The 22,957-nt window shown below is 52.6% G+C and overlaps 1 protein-coding gene across 1 annotated transcript in view; it reads left to right on the forward strand.

Annotated features, from left to right (window-relative positions):
- Slc6a1 (solute carrier family 6 member 1) overlaps positions 1-22,957 on the forward strand; it is a 33,917-nt gene that overhangs the window by 6,043 nt on the left and 4,917 nt on the right. Inside the window, exons 2-13 of the mRNA XM_021190009.2 lie at positions 12,290-12,339; positions 13,076-13,400; positions 13,710-13,841; positions 13,957-14,057; positions 15,177-15,286; positions 16,005-16,137; positions 18,808-18,942; positions 19,136-19,239; positions 19,669-19,793; positions 20,803-20,915; positions 21,128-21,259; positions 22,469-22,571. Coding sequence (XP_021045668.1) covers positions 13,163-13,400; positions 13,710-13,841; positions 13,957-14,057; positions 15,177-15,286; positions 16,005-16,137; positions 18,808-18,942; positions 19,136-19,239; positions 19,669-19,793; positions 20,803-20,915; positions 21,128-21,259; positions 22,469-22,571 — 1,426 coding nt within the window. The 5' untranslated portion in view covers positions 12,290-12,339; positions 13,076-13,162. The remainder of the gene's footprint in view (positions 1-12,289; positions 12,340-13,075; positions 13,401-13,709; positions 13,842-13,956; positions 14,058-15,176; positions 15,287-16,004; positions 16,138-18,807; positions 18,943-19,135; positions 19,240-19,668; positions 19,794-20,802; positions 20,916-21,127; positions 21,260-22,468; positions 22,572-22,957) is intronic.

Here is a 22,957-nt window from a genome sequence, read left to right on the forward strand (position 1 = left end):
GGAGGGAGGGAGGGAGGGAGGGAGGGAGGGAGGGAAGGAAGAAAGAAAGAAAGAAAGAAAGAAAGAAAGAAAGAAAGAAAGAAAGGTCTATCCCCCCCCCCAAAAAAAAAACCCTAGCATCATGGAGAAGGGTGAGAAGGGATAGATATGTGATGGGGTTTAAAGGCATGCACCTGCCACAGAGGCACTGAATAGGTTTCTTCAGGAAGGAAGCAAAAAATAAACAGCATCCTTTTCCCCCAACTCCCATCTGACTCTGACACTGTAGGGAGCTAACCACTGTACCAGCGTCCTCTGTAAGGGAGCAGAGGCACCAGAGTTGAAAGGTTGTCCCAGGTTAGTTCACACATGACAGACCTGGGACCGCATCAAGTCTGTCTAGCATACCTGAGAAAGGAATGGAGCGCTGCCTCCTGCCTGGCTTTAGGCTTCACGGACCATGGCTAGGTCCCTTCCCTCTCTGCGCTGCTGATAGACATCGGTTTGCTGGAGCCCATTCCTCAGGCTCCAGGCAGGCCTCGGGGAGGGAAGCTGCCCACCCCACTTCCCTTTCACCCCCTGAATTTCTCCATGACACCCTCCCGAGACTAATGGCTGGGTAAGATAAGCGCTCTTTCTCCAAATGGCAGTGAATGGCAGTAATGACAGAGCAGATGTGGTACCGCTCATTTGCTAGGGCATTCAATGGAACCGTCAACTGAGGGAGTTCAATAGCGGTGTAGGGCTGCTGACAGCCTGCTCAAAGCCATCATCCTGGGCCAGGGAAGAGCCCCCGCCCCTTATGGAGAATCACTAGGTCCCAGAGCTGATTGTCCTTCCCGGGCTTGGGTTTCTTGGCTGCTCCTGGGAGACTTTCCTGGAGGCTTCTGGGGACCCAAACAAGTTAGCTCCTGGGACAAGTATCAGCAACCAGCTGTAGCAGATAGAACGTTGCACACCTACTGTGTGCTAGGTTCTGTGAAAGAAGAGCTGTTCCTTGTGGAAACTATCCTTTCAGGGACCCAGATCACCCTTCCTTCTCTCTCCCCATCATCTGTATGATTCCTTGAGTGACAGGCAGAAGCCACGTGGCTGGGGACCATAGCAATAGGGGCTGAGGGTTAAATGGGTAGAGGGACAGACAGCAGACAGGCCATTCTCCATGTCCCATCAATTCAGCCTTCTTGGAATAGTATGTTACTGGGTTCTGAGGACAATCTGGACCTTTCCCAGCATGAGGACTGATTTTGCCTCAGTTTGCCCATCTATAAAATGGGAATAAAGGGGGTTATTATGGCTGTTGGCACAACTGTATGCTCCAACCAGTCCTAGCCCTAATGCTGGAGGATAAGAGAGATGGTTCAACATCTGGAGGTTACATGCTAAAAATTGTTTCAACAGAAGAGGATGCCATTGCCCAAGACAGTTTCCAGTTTATTCTTTGGCCTAAAATATCATTCTAACCTCCCACATTGGTCCCCATTGAGGCTCCCTACTAGGAGGCTACTTCTCACAATTTTGAAGTTAAAACCACAAACATACCCACTGCCGGTGACCCCCTGTTACAGATGGGTAAACCGAGGTCTAGACAGTTGTTCCAGGCACAACAGGTGCTAGGACCCAGAACTTCTCACCCAGCCTTGCTGCTCTTTCCCCTGCCTCAAGCCAGCCCAGCTTGACTGTTGAGAAATTATTAAATAGAGTTGGAGGAAGGACTCGGGTTGCCGTGACAACGGAGCATGTGTCCTCGGGAGATAATGGCGTTGCACAAGGGGAGTGATGTGCGTGGAATGCTGATTCGGGAGCTTCTGGAGTGAGGGAGCCAGCGAGAGCAGAGGGGACTATGTCTAGGGCATTAGGCTCCCCTAGAGGATGCATGGGAGCCTGGGCGTGGGAGCCCAGGGATGGGATGCTTGTTGCTGCGGCTTCTTTCTTTCCCAGCTGACTCGGAAAGGGACACTTCACTATCATACAGAGTTAGGTAGAGGGGAGGCAAATCCAAGGCTCAGGTCATTCCACCCAGAGGCAGAGCTAGCCCTGGCCTCTCCCCATTCCAGGGAAAGCCTGGCATCGCGGACAGAAGCTAGCTGCTGGGGTCTCCGGAGGGGTGGTCTCAGGTTCCTGCAGAGCTCTTGTTTCCCCTGAGTGATAAGGACAATGAATGCAAAGATTCTGCTGGACAGCCAGGAACAGGTCAGCCCAAAGAAAGAGGAAACTGCACATCCCAGAGCCAGAGGCGTCAGTTTTGAAGTCAAGATCAAATTCTCCACTTTTTTTTTTTTTTCTTTATGGCCCTGGGCAAGTCATGCATCTTTGATTCTCAGCATCATCAGCTGGAAAATGGGGGTGGGGAGGGGTTGCCATTTCCCACCTCACAGGAGATGACAAGATGGTGTACTGCATGGGAGGTGAAGCCACCAGCTAGTCCCAACTGGCTCCCTCGATAGCAGCCACCATCTGTCATTAGCCCGAGGAGCAAGGCCAGGAGCAGGGGTTGCTGCAGCCATCTGTGAAGTTGCAAGGATGAAAGTCGCTGAAGTCAGTGCAGGTGCACAGGATGCTCGTCCCCAGGCTAGGACATCAGTAGAACACACAAACGCCTCCATCCTCGGAAGCAGACACAATGTTTTGCATGCTGTATGCTCTGTGTCCCTAAAGATCTGTGAGCGTGCCATCCTGGATGGGCTCTTTCCGCCAGCTGTGTAAATGACCACAGGCTGCAGAGCCTTTTGGAAAACATTCTCACCCCCTACCATTTATGTCTCTCTCCTGAACAGCTGGTAAAATTTATTTCCCTCCTGGATTGATAGGGGGATCACAGACTAGGAGGGTGACACCTTGAGGAACCCCAGAGTGCATCGTTTGCATGGTGATAGGGATGTGAGCTGGCTGTCACCCCATTCCTTCTTGGAAGTAGAAAGAGGGAGTACTGGATTTGGATTCGGGCATGTGGCCATTACGGAGGCAGAGGGAGAGCTGCTAGTGCCCACAGAGATGAAAGCAGGCAACCATTTTGTTTGTGCTCATGAACCTGGTTGACAGACCCAGTCTTCAAGCTAAGACTACATCCTGTGATTCCTCTACTGTTGCTGGCTGACAGGATGGCAGGTCCCTGCATTCTGGAAAGGGTCAAGGGGCTTGCACGGTGGCAAATGAGTACTGTTCACATTTAGTCCAGATTTTGGGTAACATTCTGATTTTTGAGGAGTTCGCTGGAAGAGTTCAAAATGACCAACCTCTCCCGGGTACTTCCCTCACTCTTTCATAACTGTAGTTCTCCTACTGTTAGGAATCGTAATGTAAATATCTGTGTTTTCCAATGGTCTTAGGTCACTTCTGTGAAAGGGTCACTCAACAACCCCTCCCCCCCCCCCGCTACACACACCTCCCTGCAAAGGGATCACACGTTGAGAAGCACTGGCCTAGAGCATTTTACAAGAATGACAGAAAACTATGTTTTTAGAACTGACAGAGGGGTCAGGTTCTGGAATCTAATGCTGGCCTAGGTTGCCTGTAGCTGTGACCTCCAAATATCTTTTCTCCTGCTATTTCTCTACCATGATCCCAAAATACAGAAGATGTCAGCCGCCGAGCCTCTCCTGTCTCAGGTACTTATCTCACCTTACTCTACAAGAACAAGTCGTAAAATGATGCTCTGCTTACACCGAGAGCTTACACAGCTAACCTTTAGCCCCACGGCACTGCTTGTCTCCGACTGTGACTCAAAAACAGGCTTCCTTGCTCCAAGGGCCTGGGTCCAGCTCTGCTCTCCCCATCCTAGTTTGTGATAAACATCTGCTCACCCTGGACCTTGAGCAGAAGTTCCTAGGTTTGAGGAGACTTCTCGGAGCTTGAGGAATTTTTTTTAGTCTCTATGCCATCTTCCGGGATCCTTGCTCTGTCAGCGTTCTTACTTTATAGCATGGTGTGGAGACACAGAGCATGAAATTCCTCTGAACACAGATGTGCTGGCAAAAGTGAGCCTCCGACAGAGTCTTTATAAATATAATACCAGCATTAGATCCCGGAACCTGACCCTTGGTCAGTCCTAAAAATACACTCTCCCCTCAGTCTTGTAAAATACTCTATAGACTTTTGGTTCTCCACCTTTGGTTGCAACCCCCTGGTGGGGGAGGGTTGAGTGACCCTTTCACAGGAGTCACCTCAGACCTTCGGAAAACACAGGTGTCCACATCACGATTCATAACAGCAGCTTTACAGTTATGAAGTAGTGACGGAAATCACTTTATGGCTGGGGTCCCTGGCCTTAGGAAGGTTGAGACCCGCTGCTTAGGCGTTTCTTCCTACCCTGACTGAGATCTTATGAAAAGAGGGATTAGATTTGTGGTTTTCCAAATAGGAAGCAGAACGCCGCACAGGCTTCTCTGAACGCCATCGCCCCGAGACACTGCCACTGCCAGAAAGGGCCTCTACCCTCCCTCTTCTACTGCCTCCCAGAGGAGTACTCTGCCAAGGGACCAGAATGGCACTGTGCACCCTGAGACTGCAAATCAAAGGCCACCTGGGGCCAAGTAGTTACATGTGAGTGAGAGGCTCAATTACAAGGTGACAGCAATGCAGGGCCCAGACCCCTCTCTAGAGGATGCAAAGTCAAGTCTGAAAATTCTAATTAGACATCATATAACGCAAACCCTATTTAGCCCAAAGACCTCAGGTTCTCCAGAGACCTTGGGAGACCTTGTGGCTGATGGTATACCTCTGGAAGGGCTGGATAAAGCCTGTGGCATTGTTGGGAGTGGGGTGACCCCAGTGTGGATACTTGGTCAGGAACCCTGAAGCTGTTCCTGGTTCTCTTCACTGTTGAGTCACTTCGAGCCACTCAGATGGGCCTCCTCCTGGTCTCAGTTCTCCATGACTCTTTCTAGCCATGTGTTTAGTCCAGCTAGCCTTAAGAGATTTTTTTTTTATTTTTTATTTTTTTTAATTTCCTCCAAATTTGCATTCTGCAAACTCCCGTGGGAGTCTCCCAGCGTTCTGAAAGAGGCCGACTGGTTATTTAACCCCATGGGCTCTCACAGTGTGTTTGACAAGGCAGAGAGCCATGTGAGAGAGTGCCAAGTGGCCACCCTGTCACTCACTTCCTGATCCCGGTTAATCCTTCCGGTGGGCTGAGCTCAGAGCCTTTGCAGAGGAAGCCTTGGAACTGAGGCCCTCCAGAGAACCAGCCTGTGTCGCCACAGGCGGCCAGGAAAGGAGCTGAGAGGGCACCCACCCCTGGCCGTCCCTGTGAGGTGGCCTTGTGTCCAGTGCAGGGCTGGATCAGGCGCAGGGCTGCCTGCATGGAAGTCTGCAGAGAGGTTCACTGGGCACCCCAACCTAGTTAGGATCGACAAAAGAAATCAGTGGCCTATGCCCTGAGGCCAAGTTTGAATTCAGATCATTCCCCCTGAGTGACCTCAGGTTGCTTCTGGTGAGTGTGTGCTCCCCAACTTCCCTGGGCACTCAAGGGTCTGTAGGACAGGAGACCTTTCTGCCTCCCCCCCTTTCCTCCCTGTTCTCTCCCTCCTTTAGTTTTCCTCCTCTTTGGTATTGGTATCTTCTCCCCAGCCTCTGCCTCCCCGGGGTTTTCCTTCATACCCTCCTCCTAACCCCCACCCTCCCCACCCCTTCCTCCTTCACATCCATCCACTATGCCTCCCCTCTCTCTTTTGGATCTAGGAGGCTGAAGCTAGGGTGGATGGGGAGACCAAGAGGCATCCTGAGCTGGCACTCTTGGGGGCTACAGAGCATGCTCAGAGCCAGTGAAGGGGTATGGTCCCAGGCTTTCTTTATAGGAAGCGTCAGTGAGGTCCAGCATGAGGTCACTGGGTGGTAAGGATCCTGGCTGCATAAGAAACAGCATCTGAAACACTGTCCGTGGAGCTGGAGACAGAGCCCCGCAGCCATGCCACCTCTTGTGGGCCCCTCCAACTGACCCCAGTAGGCTGGCGTGGAGTGTTTATACCAGGAACAGCAGCAGGTGCCGTCCATCCAGCCTTTTGCTTTGTTTCCCGAGAGTTCCTTGTCAAATGCTCACCAGCATAACACTATTTTGGAGACATATGCTGTCCTTGGACCTTAAAGATGTTATTTCCAAGGACATGCTTGCATCCAGTGCTACTGCAGGGGGACTATAGGGGGAACTGAGTCCCATCTGTATAAAGCTGGCACCTCCCTTACAGGGACCAGGCAGTGGTGCTAAATACCCTCACGTCAGTTTCCCCATGCGCTGGTGGCCCTGTGTGCCAACAGAGAACTATGCTTAGCAGCTTGGGCATCCAATCTAACCACCCTCTCCTGGACTTTGGCAGGCTTTCCTTACCTGAGCCTCAGTTTCCACCTCTATACAATGGGGATGTGGTGAGGGAAAATGAAGCGGCATGTGGGATACACAGAATATATCTAGCACACAGGAACCTTTAGTGGGTTGGATCTGTAGTCCCACTGCAATATAAACACACCTTTCTGCATATGGGGCCCTGTACAGCAACTGGCTATGCCCAGGGAGAAATCCATGGTTCTGGTCCATCTGTGTTCATCTCTCAAATGCCCTGGGGACTCTGTAAGAGAGTGCAGGCTCCATCTCAAATCTCATCCCCCAGTCCCCAGCATGGGACCCGGCTCACTGCATGCCCGGCAGATTAGATTGGAAATTGCCTCAACAAAATGAGGTACACCACCAGACACTGTAGATAATTAGGTATCAGAGCAGGGCTTGGCAGGATGCCGATGGTGTGATGGAGAGAGAGAGTGGGGAGGCTGGGGTCACTGGGAAGCAGAGCCTTTCTCCTCTACTGCTTATACACAGAAGGAAAGAAACCACAGCACAGAGAGGGCAAGGTGCTGGCTCAAGGCTACACAGCTAGTGAGGTGTGAGCTCAGTGCTCCCCATGGCTGCCCAGGTCCTATCTGCAGTGAGCCTAGAACCAGGGGAGAAACTTGTTCACTCCCAGGTCTCCCAGACTAATAATGAGGACTGCTGGCCAGACTGTAGGTTAGGCCTCAGGAGCTCTTAGGGCATCCCTGCCCCCATGGTGCTGTGTGCATCTAAGGACCACAGGGAGATGTGCTCTCTTAGGTTTCTTCAGAGAGCAGCAGGACATGTCCTTGGAGGTTAGTCCTAGAGGAAGCTGCCTGCTGGGGACAGGCCACATACCAAAGGTAGGACTAGGAGTTCCCCTCTAGAGCCTGCAAAATGGAGAAGTTAGCACATAAACCCAGCAGCCCAGCTGGCTGCCCCCATTCAAATCTTGACACCCAGCTTCTGGCTAGGAGACCTTGGCAAGTCACTTTGCCTCTCTGTACCTCAGTTTACCCTTCTGTGAAATGGGACTGCTGCCCATCAATAGCTTCAGGGCAGCCACAGCTGTTGTATAGTTGGTATCCTCACCCAGGGTATTGGGGTACCTTCAGCTGCCTTCTCCCTGGAAAGGCCAGAGCCCCAGTTTCCTTTTCCTTTTGCCTGGGCAACTTCATCTCCCAGCAGCCCCAGCTTTCCCCTTGTGGCCATACCAACTGGGATGGACTCTGGGGCCAGGAGGCCTAAAACAGCAGAGAATGTACCCAGGCCTGATCCCAGGATGCACAGGCTAAGGGAGGTGGTTTGTCAGACTCTGTCTGCAGGACCCAGGTTAAGCTCTGCATGATGTGGGACAGACAGGTCTTTTGACCTCTTTAAGCATCACGGCCCCATGTCTGCAAGATATGTAGCTTTGGTGTTTCATATTCTTCCCTGGTCCAGTTATGGAGCTGGGAACTGCACGTGTGTGTGTGTGTGTGTGTGTGTGTGTGTGTGTGTGTGTGTGTGGTTCTGTTGAGCCCTGAGGAAAGAACTGACTGGACCACCTCAGTGGGATGCTGAGAGAGCCTAGCATCTAGTACTTTCTAATGAGAACTGCAGCTAGGGCTGCTAATGACCTTGGGGTAGGGTGAGGTGTCAAAAGGTTTGCAGGTCCCGAGTGAGCGTGGGGAGTTCGAAGACTGGAAAGATAAAGTGACTCTTGTGCTGTGTGATCCTGAGCTCATGCCAGCCTTCTCTGAGCCTTGTGCACATATATAAGTGTGATACAGAATCTGCCTACACCAGTAAGGGCCTTTCTTTGGTCCCCTTAAATGTCAGCCGAGGGTTCAAGAATAGGGCCTGTTTTAGATGTCCAGCTGGACACTCCCGTCACTCTTGCCTGACATAGTCCCTTTTCCATGAACACCTGTCAACTTCCAGGACTCCACCTCCCTCTGGCCTCTCTTACCCGGGGTAGCTGTCGTTGCTAGTTGCTCTCTTGTGACAGAGTGTGTATACAGCTGATCATCTCTGCATGGCAGCCGAAACTGCCCCTTACTGCAACACCCTGTGTGTCCTGGCTTCTATTCTCACCATATTCTTGAAGCCTGAGGCCAGTCCAAGCCAAATATCCCAACTAGGCACCCTGCAGGGATCAGATGGGAAGCCATCCCACCAAACGTCAGGTCCCTCCTCATAGCTTCAAGGCCCAGCACACCCGAGTCACACTACCTCATTCCTGTGGACACGCTGCTAGCAGAACCGCCCTGTTCATGGCAAAGCCAGAACTGTAAAGCCCTCTGAGACCCCCCTCTGACCGCAGCCCTGGGCTGGCAGGCCTCAGTGTCCCTCTCTCCCTGGGGAATATAGTAACTCTCAGCTTATATAGCCGCAATCAGTCTGGGCACTAGAACTCCTGTGACATGCCTGGAACACAGTAGGCGCCCAATAAGTGCAGCGCTTCTCTGAAAGGATTCGTGCACAGGGGACTTGGGTGCACAGCAGATGTCCCAAGGGTGGGCCTAGCATTTCCCTCTCAATCGGATAATAAAATGCATTGTTTCCGCTTGGCACCCTGCCAAACCCAATATTAATTCCTTTCTTGAACCATCACAGTTCTGAAAGAGATAAAAGCAAGTGGGGGCCATTACAGCTGCTACAAGCCTCCGCCGTCCCAGCAATTACTGAACAACGGAGGGGAGGGAGGGAGAAGGGGGGTGAGGGGAGGAAGGAGAAAGGGGTAGAGGGGAGGGAGAGAGGAGGAGCAGAATTCAGGCCAAGCCTGTTGCTCTGCCTCCTGCAACCCACAGCTCATGTGCTGGGACAATGGCACTCCTGACTGTCAAGCCCTGGTTTCTCAGCCTCTGCCCACTTTCCGCCCACAGAACCACACCGGGCCCTGTGAAGCAATGAGACAGAGGGAGATTGTCTCTCGGGTCTCCCTGCTGCACTCCCCTCTTCCACAGCTGGCCACTGGCTCAACGCTGGGCTGCCATCTGCAGGCCACCAGCTTCCAGGCCCTGCTCCAGGGTGGGGTCCCAGTGCCCCAGTGGCCAAGGCCAAGTCCTTGTGTCTCTCTTGGACTCGGTTTCCCAAGAACGTCTCTGCTTCTGCTCCTAACCCTTGGAAGCATTCGTCACAGCTAGGGTGAAATCTAGAAGCATGAGATAGCCTTGGCCACTTACCCCTCCACCGGAATCTGTTCCCTTCCAGAGCTCCCTGCTGTCTTTCAAACACCCAGGTCTCCGTCCTGCCTTGAGGTCTTTGCATTGCTCTCCCACTGTTTAAAACACTGTGTCCTAGAGGGTCCCATTTTCAACTTCTAATTCAAACTGAATCTTGTTGTTGTTCTGGCCAAGTAAAACAAGCCCAAGGGCTACTTCTGACCTACTTGCCAGGTCTGATCTAGGGCTTCCAGCTCCACACACGCCTTCTTTACAAAGTGTCTCTGGCTGAGTTTCTGTCAGTGGCATTAAGACTTGGTCACAGCCACATGGAGGAGGGATGGGACATCTCTGAGACTCACCACTCTTCTGTCTGGTCTCTTTCATTAACTCCATCCTCCCAGAAGCCTCTGAGTAAGTCTTCTGTTTGCCTAATTATCTTTCTTGTGACCAAGCTTGCTCCCCTCTCAGCCACTGACAGGGATGAGCCGGACCTCTTTCTTTGGGCTGAGGTGAAGAGCCACAGCAGAGGTTCTCATGTGTTTACACCTGATGTGTCTCTCTAGGACTGACAGATTGACACTCTGGGGCCAGAGTCTCCGAGTGCCAGGCCCTCTATCTATATGTGATACCCCCGCTGGTATAGCTCACAAATCTGCAGCCAGGGGTGCTGGGTGGTGAATGTCCATATAGTGCCCGAGATTTCCTGAGGCCCTGCCAGCCGGTGCTGGAGTCACCCTGCATGCCTATCTACGTGCCTGGCCTTGTTGTTCTCATCCCCCATTGATCCAGATAGGGGGTCAGAGAGCAGCAGTAGCTAACCCTGCATTAGCAGCTGCTAGAGAGAGCCAAGGTCAGGCTCGAGACTAACGTGGCTTCAGTACCAGGCAAGTCCAAGGCTGAATCTTGGATCTTCCCTGGGCATCAGTTCCATCACACCGGCCTCTTTTGTTTATGCTCAGACATAGGCATGGACTCACAGCTCTTGGCTCTGCAGTTCTTTCTCGGGTGCTGCAGGTGTTCGGCTGAATCCAGACATACATTTCTGGAAAACAGAAATGACAGCCTGGCTCCCTCAGGGCCAGTTCTTCCAAGTGGCCCTGCCTGGGACCCCTGGGTTAGATCTGAGGACTGTGGACTGCCTTTCCTGAGGACCCAAGGGACCAAAGAGTCTTAGAGTCAGCCACATGTGACCCTGGGGAAGACCTTTGCCCATCAGTGCTTCTGTCATAGAATGCCACAGGCCAGTGATGGATAATGGCTGGAGGCTCGTGGTTCTGGAAGCTGAGAGTCTACGGGAGATTAGTGCCATCAGAAGGGACTTCTCGTTGAATCTCCCTGAGATACGGCAAGAGAGAGGCCTAAAAGGTGGAACTCACTTTTGTGATAATGACATTGGTGGGAGGCATGCCTCACAATATACCTGTCCTCTGAAGTGTCTCATTCAAGACATAGTAAGGGACACTTAATGGCACCCCAGAGCAGAGTAGCTGGGCGAAAGAAAGCTGGAAGTACGAGCTAAAACATACCCCTTTCCTTCTCAGCAACATGCCCACTTCCTTCTCAGCAGCCAGCTCTCGGTGCCACACTGGGTATAGGGTGGGCAGCCCCATACTGCTTCGGAGTCCCCAAGACTCGACTCACGCCAAAATTCTGCAGAAGGAATCTGATTGGCTAGCTTCGGCCACGTGATCAGTTTGGCCTAAGGTGATTGGATCATTCTGAATAAATATGGCAGCCAGAGCATACTGTGATAGACAGTGGGACAACTGAGAACACTGTGGTCACAAAAGCTAGCACGTTTGTCTGTCTTGCCTGCGACGGCAGTCTGCATATCCTGATTCTGGAACAGGCCCCATCTTCCATCTCCTGTACTCTCCGTCCTGGAGGGTACAAGCTGCCTCTACCTGTGGCCACAGTTCTCCCTAATGTGGCCAGGCCCCGTCAGAATGGACATAGTCGTTCAGGACAAGCCTACCACTGTGCAGGAGGCTCAAACCGAGCCAGCCACCTTGCAGAAGAGAAGCGGGAGTGGGCCGTGAAGTATTCCTACGTGGAGGACACATGGCGCTGGGTAACAGGCTGCATGCGAGGGGCTGAAGGCCGTGTACTGCACACCAGGCATCGGGGCAGATCCCAGACACAACGCCCACGCCACCCATGGCTTTTGCACATTCCCTGTGTGGGGGCCACATCTTTCCAGTTTGTTCTAAGGGTTCCATAAATTTAGTTTGTGTTGTTTTATTGAACATCTATAGAATGTTCTAGAAAAAAAGTTGACACAGAAGAAAACAAATTCCATGACCGTCTGTTTACATTTTTAGGGGCAGAACCTTAAATAGGATACCTGAAGATGGCTTTCCCAAATCCACCTTCCTTGCTATAAAATATAGGGTTCTTCTCTCTGCTCTGACATTGTTGTGTTTTTGTTTGCTTGTTTGTTTTTAATAACATTTCTTCAAGTTTATATGGAGGGTGGAGAACAATATCAGCTAGAATAAACTTTAATTTTGCATATTAAAAGAAAAGATCAGCCCAGTTCCTGACTCCCAACATGCCCGGAGTGTTGTTCCCGCCCCGGCTCCTCTTTTTCCTTTGGTGAAATTATGGAATGCCCTGCCCCGCCCATGGCCACAGCTGTCCCCGCACAGTCCATCCCGCATGTCTCCGCATCAGCAGGCCAGCGCCATGCTGCATGGACTCACCGCCATCACTCTGGCTGGGGACACTCTGCAGCTCTGCAGTCACAGGCCCTGCCCGGTCCCAGCTGCTTCTCCCTGCTTGTTACCCCCTGCTGACAGTTCAGCCCCATCTGGTGTAGCCTGTCCATTCACCTCCCTGTCCTTCTGCCCCCTCTGTTCTGCAGGCTCTGCGGAGAAAGCTTTTAGGAGAAGACTCCTAGCAGAGAACGATTAGGTAAGATAAGCAGCCAGGTGACAAATCACAGTCTGGCAGACTCAAAGGCTGAGTTTGCTGCAGCTTGGAGAGCCAGGAGAGACTGGCACCATTGGATAGATGGGAAAACTGAGCAATCCTAGGGATGGCTCAGTCATTCAAGTACATCAACATGAGGCTTTGAGTTTGAGCTCCAGCACCAGTGTAAAAGGCCAGGCATGACCACGTGGCCTGTAACCCCAGCGCCAGGAGGAGTAGAGATAAAAGGATTGCTGGAGCTTGGTGGCAGCCGCTGTGGCTGAACCATGTTCTCTAGGTTCAAGAGAGACCACATCTCAAGTGACCACGACTGGGGGTGATAGAGGTGGAGGCCCGACAGCCTCCTTTGCCACCCGTGTGTTCCCAGTTGTGCTTGTGTTTCCCACACTCAGCCAGGTGTGGGGGTGCATACTTGTAATCTCAGCACTGGGGAGGCAGAGACAGAAGGATCCCAAGGACTTGCTGGTCAGTCAGCCTAGCCTGTACTGTGAGTTCTGGGCCAGCAAAAGACGTGGTCTCAGATATAATGGACAGGTTGACCCCTGCCCCATATATACGGGACACATACACAAAAGACAGAGTCAACAGGAGTTAAGTACTAGTACTTAGTACTAAGTACTAGCACTCAGCTGATAAAAGAGAGCTGACCTGAAGGCAGTTTTATTTCTATGCTCCCTCTTTAACTATAGCTCACTCTGTTCTCCTACAACAATCCCAGGCCGCAAAGCTGCTGTCCACGTGGACTGGAGCTGACATCGCACGCCCACCTGCCAGGAGCCCCACTGCTAAGTTTGTGCTCCGAGAAATGGCGACTGACAACAGCAAGGTGGCTGATGGGCAGATCTCTACCGAGGTCAGCGAGGCCCCTGTGGCCAGTGACAAACCCAAAACCCTGGTAGTCAAGGTGCAGAAGAAGGCTGGGGACCTCCCTGACCGGGACACATGGAAGGGACGCTTCGACTTCCTCATGTCCTGCGTGGGCTATGCCATCGGCCTGGGCAATGTGTGGAGGTTCCCTTACCTCTGCGGGAAAAACGGTGGTGGTAGGTGACCACCTGGTGTCATCGGGACCAGGTCTTTGCATCTTCTGGGTCTACCTTGAGGGAAGGGAGGATCTTTGAGAGCAGGCTCTATTTGTCACTCCTTGTCCTCTTTTCAAGAGTCCCCAATGACAGTTGTCTGGGGTGGTGATATCAGAACTTCTGTATGTTTTGCAAGAGCTGGGGTGTATTTTGAATTGGGGCTTGTCTTGGATACTGCTTTCCAGGCAGGACACATGGGAATGGAGGGTGGGACTCCAGAGCTAGTGGGGAGATTCAGGGTCATGAGTGTGTCTTATCTCTCTTCTCCAGGGGCCTTCCTCATCCCTTATTTCCTGACGCTCATCTTTGCGGGTGTTCCTCTCTTCCTTTTGGAGTGTTCCCTGGGGCAGTACACCTCCATTGGGGGCCTGGGCGTATGGAAGCTGGCGCCCATGTTCAAGGGTGAGTAAGGGACCTGGGCATATGAAAGGGTCTCACCCAAGGTCCTCCGGGACAAGGAAGCCATGGGCCTATTTCTAAGGATGCAGCAGCAAGCCCTGTGCATGTTCCTCTCCAGGTGTGGGCCTCGCAGCAGCTGTGCTGTCCTTCTGGCTGAACATCTACTACATCGTCATCATCTCCTGGGCCATCTACTACCTGTACAACTCCTTCACCACGGTGAGTGGCGACCGGCCAGCGCCTACATGGGCTGTGGGCATCCCCAGTGTGCTCACTGGGTCAGTCCTTGAATGAGGAGTCGAGGGGTGTAGCTCGTCTCCTATCATGTCTTCCCTGACCAGTCATGCTGAGTCACAGTCTCGCACCCCAGGCATTCCACAACTGGATCCGATAGCCATTTTTTATGGACTCGGCTAGCATGGGTTTCAATGCTGATTCTACTGTCTATCAGCTGTGCAACGTCGGGAACCAGCTTTAGCTTCTCTGAGACCTCGCCGATCTCATTTATAAATGTGACCCAGAAATTCTGTTTCCACAGAAGCAAAAGCAGGGTCTCAGATACATGGGGGGGGGGTCAATGCCCATATGTTTACAGCATCATGTTTTATAAGAGCCATTCAGAAGCAACCCCGGGTTCCCAAGGAACACGTGTGACTAGATACACATGTGTGTGGTGGAATACTATTCATCTTTGACAAAGGAAGAAACTCTGACCTATGTACCATGGGCATGAAATTTGAAGGCATTCAGGCCATCACAGAAAACGGATGCTGTGTGATTCTGCCTGCATGTGCTTCTTAAAGTGGTCAGATTCCAGGAGACAGGAGGCATCATGGGGGAGCCTGGAGGATGGGGAGTTAGTGAATAAAGGAGACCAAGGTCCTAGAGAGAGCTGCTGCACACTACTGTGTGTGCCCCATGCTGCTCAGAGCTTCTGCACACTACTGTGTGTGCTCCATGCTGCTCAGCTTGCACACAGGGCGGGGGTCAATTTTACACGACCTGTATTCAAGCAGAAACTGAAACTCATTCCGTAAGTCATGTGTAAAGAGTCTAGAGCCAGGCTGAACGTGGGTCAGACCCTGTCTGCTGGGGTCACCCCTGTGGACACAGCGTGGACACAGTATGGCTTGGAAGCTAGTTCTTGGAGGGGCAAGAGTTCAGATTTAGGTGGTGTGATCTTGCCCACCACCTTCCTCTGAGAGCTCTAGGGAAGAAGAGCTGGAAAGGTGGTCGTGAGCAGGTGCGTGGGACAATGAGGGTGGGCTGGGTGAGTGGGGTCCTCTCTGGCCAGCCCCAGGGGCTGAGTGGGATCCGTCTGTGACTCTGCCCTTGCAGACCCTGCCATGGAAACAGTGTGACAACCCCTGGAACACTGACCGCTGCTTCTCCAACTATAGCCTGGTCAATACCACCAACATGACCAGCGCCGTGGTGGAGTTCTGGGAGTGAGTGGGGACTGGGGTGGGGCTGGGGAGGGTGTGCCAGCTGGGTGGTGGAAGGCAATGTGGCTTTTCCTTCAGCCATTCATTCCTGAATGCTTCTAGAACGCCTACTGTGTGCAGGTAGAGATCTGGGGATGCCAATAGACAGTGACAGCAGCAGGTGGCTCATATTGGCAGGAAGATGTGCAGGGTAGGGGAGGTGGCCTGGAGCAGCCTACAGGAGAATGTGGCTGCTCACCGTCACATGCGGGGTCAGGGGTCCATGGTACTGAGTCGGTGGGAAGGAACATGTGTTAGGCACAGTGAGGGGGGCAGCTACAGAGAGTGCCCAGTGAGGAGCTGTGCTGAGGGGCTCAGGTGCACGGCAGATGTTGGGAAGTCTCAGTCATCTATTCTCCAGACTCAGACAGGGGGGTCCTGTGCACTATAAGGTCTCCGGCAGGAGAGTGACCCCATGGTCCTTCCTGGGTTATGAGGAGTCCATGGGGCTGGGTAAGCAGAGCCACGGAGAGATGAAAGCTTAGTAGCCCAGGAGTTGTCACTGACACCAACTACTGCAACTCTCCAGGGTGAGAGTCCTGGCCCACAGTCCCTGTCCAAACCACAAGGTCACAGTGTCACCGGGACACCCGGGGGACAGGGGGTATGGTCTGCGTCAGCGCCATGGACACTTAGCTCCTGCTGGCCTTGTGTGACCCTTTCCTCTGTCCTCTGTCCCCAGGCGCAACATGCACCAGATGACAGATGGGCTGGACAAGCCAGGACAGATCCGCTGGCCGCTGGCCATCACACTGGCCATTGCCTGGGTGCTTGTGTATTTCTGCATCTGGAAGGGTGTTGGTTGGACTGGAAAGGTAGGGGCATGCGTGAATAATGGAGACACACAGGAGAAGGGGCAGATCAATGTAGAAGGTGGGCCCTGGGCTCATTCTTGTAAAATGGGATGAGCCATTGTCAAGCTCACAGAAGCCACTGGGCTGGACGGAGCTATAGCCGGATGGCAGGTGTTATTCTAAGACCATTGGACCAACTTCCCCTGGCACTTGTTCTGTGGCCACCCTGTGCCTAGTACCCAGAGTGCCATCTTCCATGATGATGGGATGGCCCCAAGCTCAGATCCCCACGTGATAGCTAGTTGGCTCTGTGACCATGGGCATGCCACCTTGCCTCCCTGAAACGTGTTTTCCTCCTGTGAGATAACACTTACTCGGTGGTTTCCTGGTACCTGTCGGGATCTCCAGCCTTAGGGAGGGGACTTGCCATTTTTTATCTAGTTTATGTAAGTGAAGATGGGGGCCAAGCTGGGGCATCTGGCCAGAGCCTCCTGGACACTGATCTGGGAGAGTGACTGGCACAAGTTGATTAAAGAGTTTGGGGACAGAGTTAGCCGACTTACTCCTGGGCTCTACAAGTGGTACACACTGCGGTGCAGTCTGGTAGACCCCAGGACCTACCAGGTCCTCAGACCCGATGAGTCCTCAGACTCAGATAAAGGAGTCAGAAGGCCCTTAATCTTCTCTAGGGCTAAGGAGAGCAGAGGTGGGTACAGGGCCCGTCCAGGCTGACTCCAGGAAGCAAAAGAGTGGGGGCTTCGTTCAGGGCCTTGAAGTGTTATAACCTCAGCTCCCCAGGGAATAGCTGTGTGCACTTGGGCAAGTCACAAGATCCCTCTGAGTTCCAGTCTCCTCATCCATTGGTGGGTCATCACAGGCTGAGAGACGATCTAAGCAGAATCTAAGATCCTTCGTGTGGAAACTCCGTGTTTAATACCAGTTATAACCATTGGTGGGGGTGAGGATGCCCAGTCATCTGGCTGCGTTCATGGACTGGTTACTTACTGGAGACAGAGAGTAGGGGCCTCCATCACTGTATCATTTGGGGATGTTGACCCATCCATGATTGCTGTCCTTTGGCAAGTTTCTATTGAAAACCTACTACTGTGTGCTCAGCCTCCTGCTGAGCATGGAGAATAGGGAAATAAAGACAGCATCTATGCATTAGGCATGGCCTGTGTCCTCATACAACAGCCTCTCTGCTCGCTGAGATTGAAAATCATATCCATTTGCTAGACAAGCAAAAATAAGGCTCTAAGAAGTTAAGAAATCATCCAAAGTCATACTAATGATTAAGTCCTCTTTTTTAAAAAAAAAAAAAAAAAAGGTCGGTTTCTTCATGGTTTGTGGCTGCTTTTCCTAATACTGAGGATCTCAGAGTCCAATAAGTGGGGGGTCACATCAGACTTTGGGGCAGCCAGAGTCACAAAGAAGCACAGTGTGCAAGCCAGTCCCTTAGTGATGGGTCTGACAAAAGACCAAGTTTAAACATACTCTGCAACACAGAGGCCCCCATACCCTGCCATACCCTGCCGTCTGCAGTTCCACTGGCAGAAGGTTCTCAAGCAACATAGGTCACAAGCTGGGAGAAGTCGGTGGGTTTAGAGTCGGTAATTGCACAGCTGGAAATTTTCCCAAGCGTGGAATGACACTTTCTAAGATAAAGATTTGTATACAGACAGGTTCGGTGTCGCATTTAGATCTCCGTGTAGCTGGAAAGCTGTAGCGGGGAGCTGGCACCTCCCAAGGGACTTTCTGTAATTAAAGATCATTTTCTCCCAGAGATAGTGAAGCATCGAATAGGAACGAGCTTGGCCTGTGTGTTTTAGCTTCACACACGTTAAAGAGGCCTTTTTTTTTTTTTTTTTTGCATTTGTGCTCTTTTGCAAGGACATGTGCTCAACCGTACAGAAAAAGTGAGAACCAAAATGTTATATTGTCAGACACCTACCAAGGGTCCACTGAATGCCATAGACCGCCCTAAGCATTGGGAGAATGGAGATGTCAGCCACATGGACCTGTCCCTCATGTAACCATGTAACCAGTAGGAGCTGTCTGTGGGACCTTGTGTGCATGTCCACTCGGACTTAAACTCTCCCTGTTAAAATTTGTGTCACTCCGATAATGTAGAAATAAGAAAAAAAAATAGAGAGATGGGGACTGGGCATGGTGGCACATATCTCTAATCTCAACTTTGCAGAGGTAGAGGTAGGTGGCTCTGTGTGTTCCAGACCAGCCAGGACTACATAACGAGACAAACAAACAAACACCCACCACCACCAAACCCACAAATTAGCGCTCACTCCTGTAACCCAAACACTCAGAAGGATGAGACTGGAAGATCACTGTGATTTTGAGGCCAGCCCTGAGCTTCACAGCGTTCTAAGTGTGGGGTGTGGCCTCTGGTTGTGTTATGGGGGGGAAGGATGGGGGAGAGAGGCGTGTCTCCCCTCCCAGAATTGTGTGTCTTTCTCCTTGCCTGGCCACAGACAGGCACTTGCCTCTCGCAGAGGAGAAGGGACAGAGCCTAGCTGATAGGAATGGGGGAGGTGCTAGCCAGTGGTGGAGACTCCGTGGTGGAGTAGCAGGCACGCCTACCAGGCTAGAAATCCGGGACCAGGCGGCTCCAGGAGGAGGAGGAACAGATCTGGTGCTGCGGAGAGGGGCAGCCCTGCGGTCCTTTGCTTGTAGGTGGTCTACTTCTCAGCCACGTACCCCTACATCATGCTCATCATCCTGTTCTTCCGTGGAGTGACGCTTCCCGGGGCCAAGGAGGGGATCCTGTTCTACATCACACCCAACTTCCGAAAGCTGTCTGATTCTGAGGTGAGCGGCTGCCTCGCCCCGCCCTGATCCGCCCAAATGGGTCCCCAGAGTCAAGAGCGCGCTACAGGCACTACGTACCTGAGCAGGTCGGATGGAGCAGATAATCCCTGAGGACTCCCAGGGGGCCGCGGTAGCGACGACAATGACGATTCTGACCTTGGTCAGTTCTGAGGTTCTGATCCTCTGCCTGCAGGTGTGGCTTGACGCCGCCACCCAGATCTTCTTCTCCTACGGGCTGGGCCTGGGGTCCCTGATTGCACTGGGAAGCTACAACTCTTTCCACAACAATGTGTACAGGTGCGAGGGGGCGGGCTTTGAGGCTTCCTTCCTGGCCACGCTCCTGACCATGCCTTCCTGGTGGAGGCACTCTGAGGCCACGCCCCAGGCATGATTGCCAACCCCTAACCCTGTGCCTATCTCAGTAATACACACTCATCTCCAGCACTTCCCCCTGTCACATGCTGGAGGCCATACACGCTCTTCATCTGAGACTACATCCCTCGTGGAACCTCCATCTCCACGTCCCCTGTAGCCACACCTACTATTGGGTTTCTCTTTACCTTCTTAGGAGACCCCTGTCTGCTCTGCCTGCCTGGCTTGCTCTGGCCTTGCCCCTGTAGTTCCTCTTCTAGAGCCCCTTCTTCCCTTCCCTCAGAGGTTACTGCCCTCTGGTCCCACTCTCCTGTAGCGGTCCCCAATCACCTCACCGGCCCTCCTGCTCTTCAGGGACTCCATCATCGTTTGCTGCATCAACTCCTGCACCAGCATGTTTGCCGGCTTCGTCATCTTCTCCATCGTGGGCTTCATGGCTCATGTCACCAAGAGGTCCATAGCTGATGTGGCAGCCTCAGGTCAGTGCTCTACCTGGGGGAGGCAGGGCTTGCCATGATGGCTGCGTGTGGTCATGAGGCTTGCACGTGTGGGCCCAGCTGATCTACAGTCACCTCCATGATACAAAGCTCTCCAGGCTAGATTTTTGTCCTGCTCCAAAAACACTGTCACTGTGTGGGTTGTGCCCACTCTGTTCCCATGGACAGTGCCAAAGCCAGGAAGATCCTCGGGGTCTGACCCCTTTTTCCTTTTGGCCATGGCAAGTCACAGCAAGAGGAACTATGTGCCAGGCAGAGCCCTCTGAGATTCAGGGAGGTGATGTGACTTGACCCTTGGAGAACTGGGTTGGTCATGTCAGAAATGTTCTTTGCTGAGGTTCCTGTCTCACCCACCATTTTCTTGGGACACGCTAGACTCTCACCCACCGCTCCGCCCCAGAGTAACAACCAGAAAGGTTGTTACGCACAGGAGGCTTCTCCCGAACTCTTACACATTTCTTCTGGGGCCTCCAGACCCACCCCTACCCCCAGCCCCACACAGACATCCCACATCCTTTCCATCCCATAACTTCCCACCTTATGAAGGGTTCATCCGCTGAACAGAAGCCCCAGACTCCTCCCACCCTCTTCGTTCACCTCTCCACAAGCCCTGCAGTTCCAGCATCTGTCCCCACCTGCCTCCTTCATGCATCCCCAGTCAGCCTCTCTGCATGTGCGCTGCCCCTGCCCCTGGCCAGGTCCCCATGGTCCCTCGCTGGATGGTGGCCACAGCTGTACCACCTGTCTATCTCCCCTCTGGACTCTCACTGCTTCCTAAGGGATGACAGTGCACAAACAAGGCTACCCAGAGGATGAGCTGAGGTCAAATGAGCAAGTGACAATGTGCTGCATGTGCTACTGGGTGTGCTGTGTGTGCAAGGTGTGCTGGCTGTGCTGCTGGGTGTGCTGCTGGCTATGGTGCTGGGTGTGCTGACAGTACACACTCACTCACTCTCTCCTTTTCTTTCCTCTGTTTTGCCCTCCCCACCAGGCCCGGGGCTGGCATTCTTGGCATACCCCGAGGCTGTAACACAGCTACCCATCTCTCCCCTCTGGGCTATCCTCTTCTTCTCCATGCTGCTGATGCTGGGCATTGACAGTCAGGTGAGGCCCCCACCCCACTGCACCATGAGGACCCACATCAGGACCAGCCTTGGCCTTGATTGGCTCCCACAGTGCCTGGAAGACCGACTCCAGACGATCCTGGCCCTGCTGTCTGGCTACAAGCCTTTCTATTACAAGGCCAGGTTTTGGGTGGGTGGGTAGGAGGAGGCTGGCTACAGCTGGTAGCTAACCCCATCTTTTCCCCCAACAAGTTCTGTACCGTGGAAGGCTTCATCACCGCCCTGGTGGACGAGTACCCCAGACTTCTTCGCAATCGCCGTGAACTCTTCATTGCTGCCGTGTGCATCGTGTCTTACCTGATTGGCCTGTCAAACATCACCCAGGTAGGCTGACCAGCATCCGACATGCATCACATTCCCCCCAGGGCTTGCCATACCTTTTCATGCCAGGGCACATGTTCACAAGACCCAAAGCTCTCCAGCCCTTGGGCCTCTTTTTCTTGGGGTTAGCTTATACCACCATCTTTCTCTGTATTGAGCGCCATTGTACCAAACCCCATCACACCATTGTGAGATCCGTGGAGTCTCCACCTCTCCCACCAGTCTGGCTTTGAACTAGAAAGTATGGGATAAATCTAGAGAATGCAGCGTACATCCCAGCTATGGAGGAGGGGATGGGGGGAGGGGTTTGAGAGAGTAGAGAATCAGAGGGATGGGAGATGAAGGGTTGGGAGAGTGAGCTTAAAAATGCTCACAGAAATGAGTCAGAGTCAAGTTGGAAGCCTTGACACCATCACTTTCCAAGTCCCTTCTGTCTCAGAGAGAGATGCTGTGCACACCTGCTGTGCGATAACCTGACCCTGGGATTCAGCAGGGACTGCCTTATTGGCTTTGTAGAAGGTGTGTGGGGGGGGTCAAAACTAACATGCATATTAACTTCTTTCTGAGAGGAAGTGCCAGGAGGGAAATGGATGACGGTAAGCTCAAGAATAAACTGCAGGGATGGAAGGGGCCCTAGCTTGTTAGGTAGCTAGGAGAAACTTCCACAAGCAAGTGGCCACTGAGCTTTGACTTCAGACATGAGGCAGAGCCAGTGCTGAGGTGGGAGTGGAGAATCCTAGGGGAGCGAGCAGAAGAGGCACAAAGGCCCCGCAGTAGGAGGGCATCTGAGGGGGCAGAGGGACAAGAGGAGGCCAGTGTAGAGGCAGAGTGGGAGGATGGATGGGGATTCAAACCAGACCTTTTGGGCTTTGCAGTTAGATTTGACTTAAGCAATATCTCCCCACTGTTTTGTGTGAGTCAGGAGAGGGTTTAAGCAGGAAAGAACAATCACTAATGGATTGGTGATTGGTGTTGGGCCGGCTGCTTCCAGTCCCACTGAAAGCCATACAGAAAATAGGACATCTCCCTCCACCACCCAGAAATTTTCCCAGCCCCGAGACCATGAGCAGCCATAGACCCTAAGGGCTTCTTCACTGTGTCCTGAAGCCTTCCGCTGCTATGTGCCTAGTGCCAGCCTCTTCAGGATCTTGGAGCTGGGGGAGCGTGCAGGAATGGAGCTAAGTCTGCCCTTCATCCCTTTGTCTCTTTCAGGGTGGCATTTATGTCTTCAAACTGTTTGATTATTACTCTGCCAGTGGCATGAGCTTGCTGTTCCTGGTTTTCTTTGAGTGTGTCTCCATTTCCTGGTTTTATGGTGAGATCCAGCCCTGCTCCCTCATTAATCCATCCTCCTATCCAACCATTATTCATTAACGAGATCTTGAACATTAAACCTTAATTTTGCTTTTGTAACACCTTCACAAGCTTAGTTAACACAGGTGCTGCCCTGTTGAGGAAGTGTGACAGGGAGAGTCACAGATGTCCATGTGACATGCAAGCCAGGGGCTGCAGGGATGGCTCAGAGGTTACGACCACGGTCAGCTCTTGCAGAGGACCCAGGCTCGGTTCCCAGCACTCCTCATGGAGTCTCACAACCTCCTGCAACTCCAGTTCCCCGAGGCCTGATTCCTTCTTCTGGCCTCTGTGAACACTCTCATGTACATGGTGTGGACAGACATGCAGACAAACACTTATACACAT

This window comes from Mus pahari, chromosome 2, assembly GCF_900095145.1.
Source record: "Mus pahari chromosome 2, PAHARI_EIJ_v1.1, whole genome shotgun sequence".
In the NCBI taxonomy this organism is placed as follows: Eukaryota; Metazoa; Chordata; class Mammalia; order Rodentia; family Muridae; genus Mus; species Mus pahari.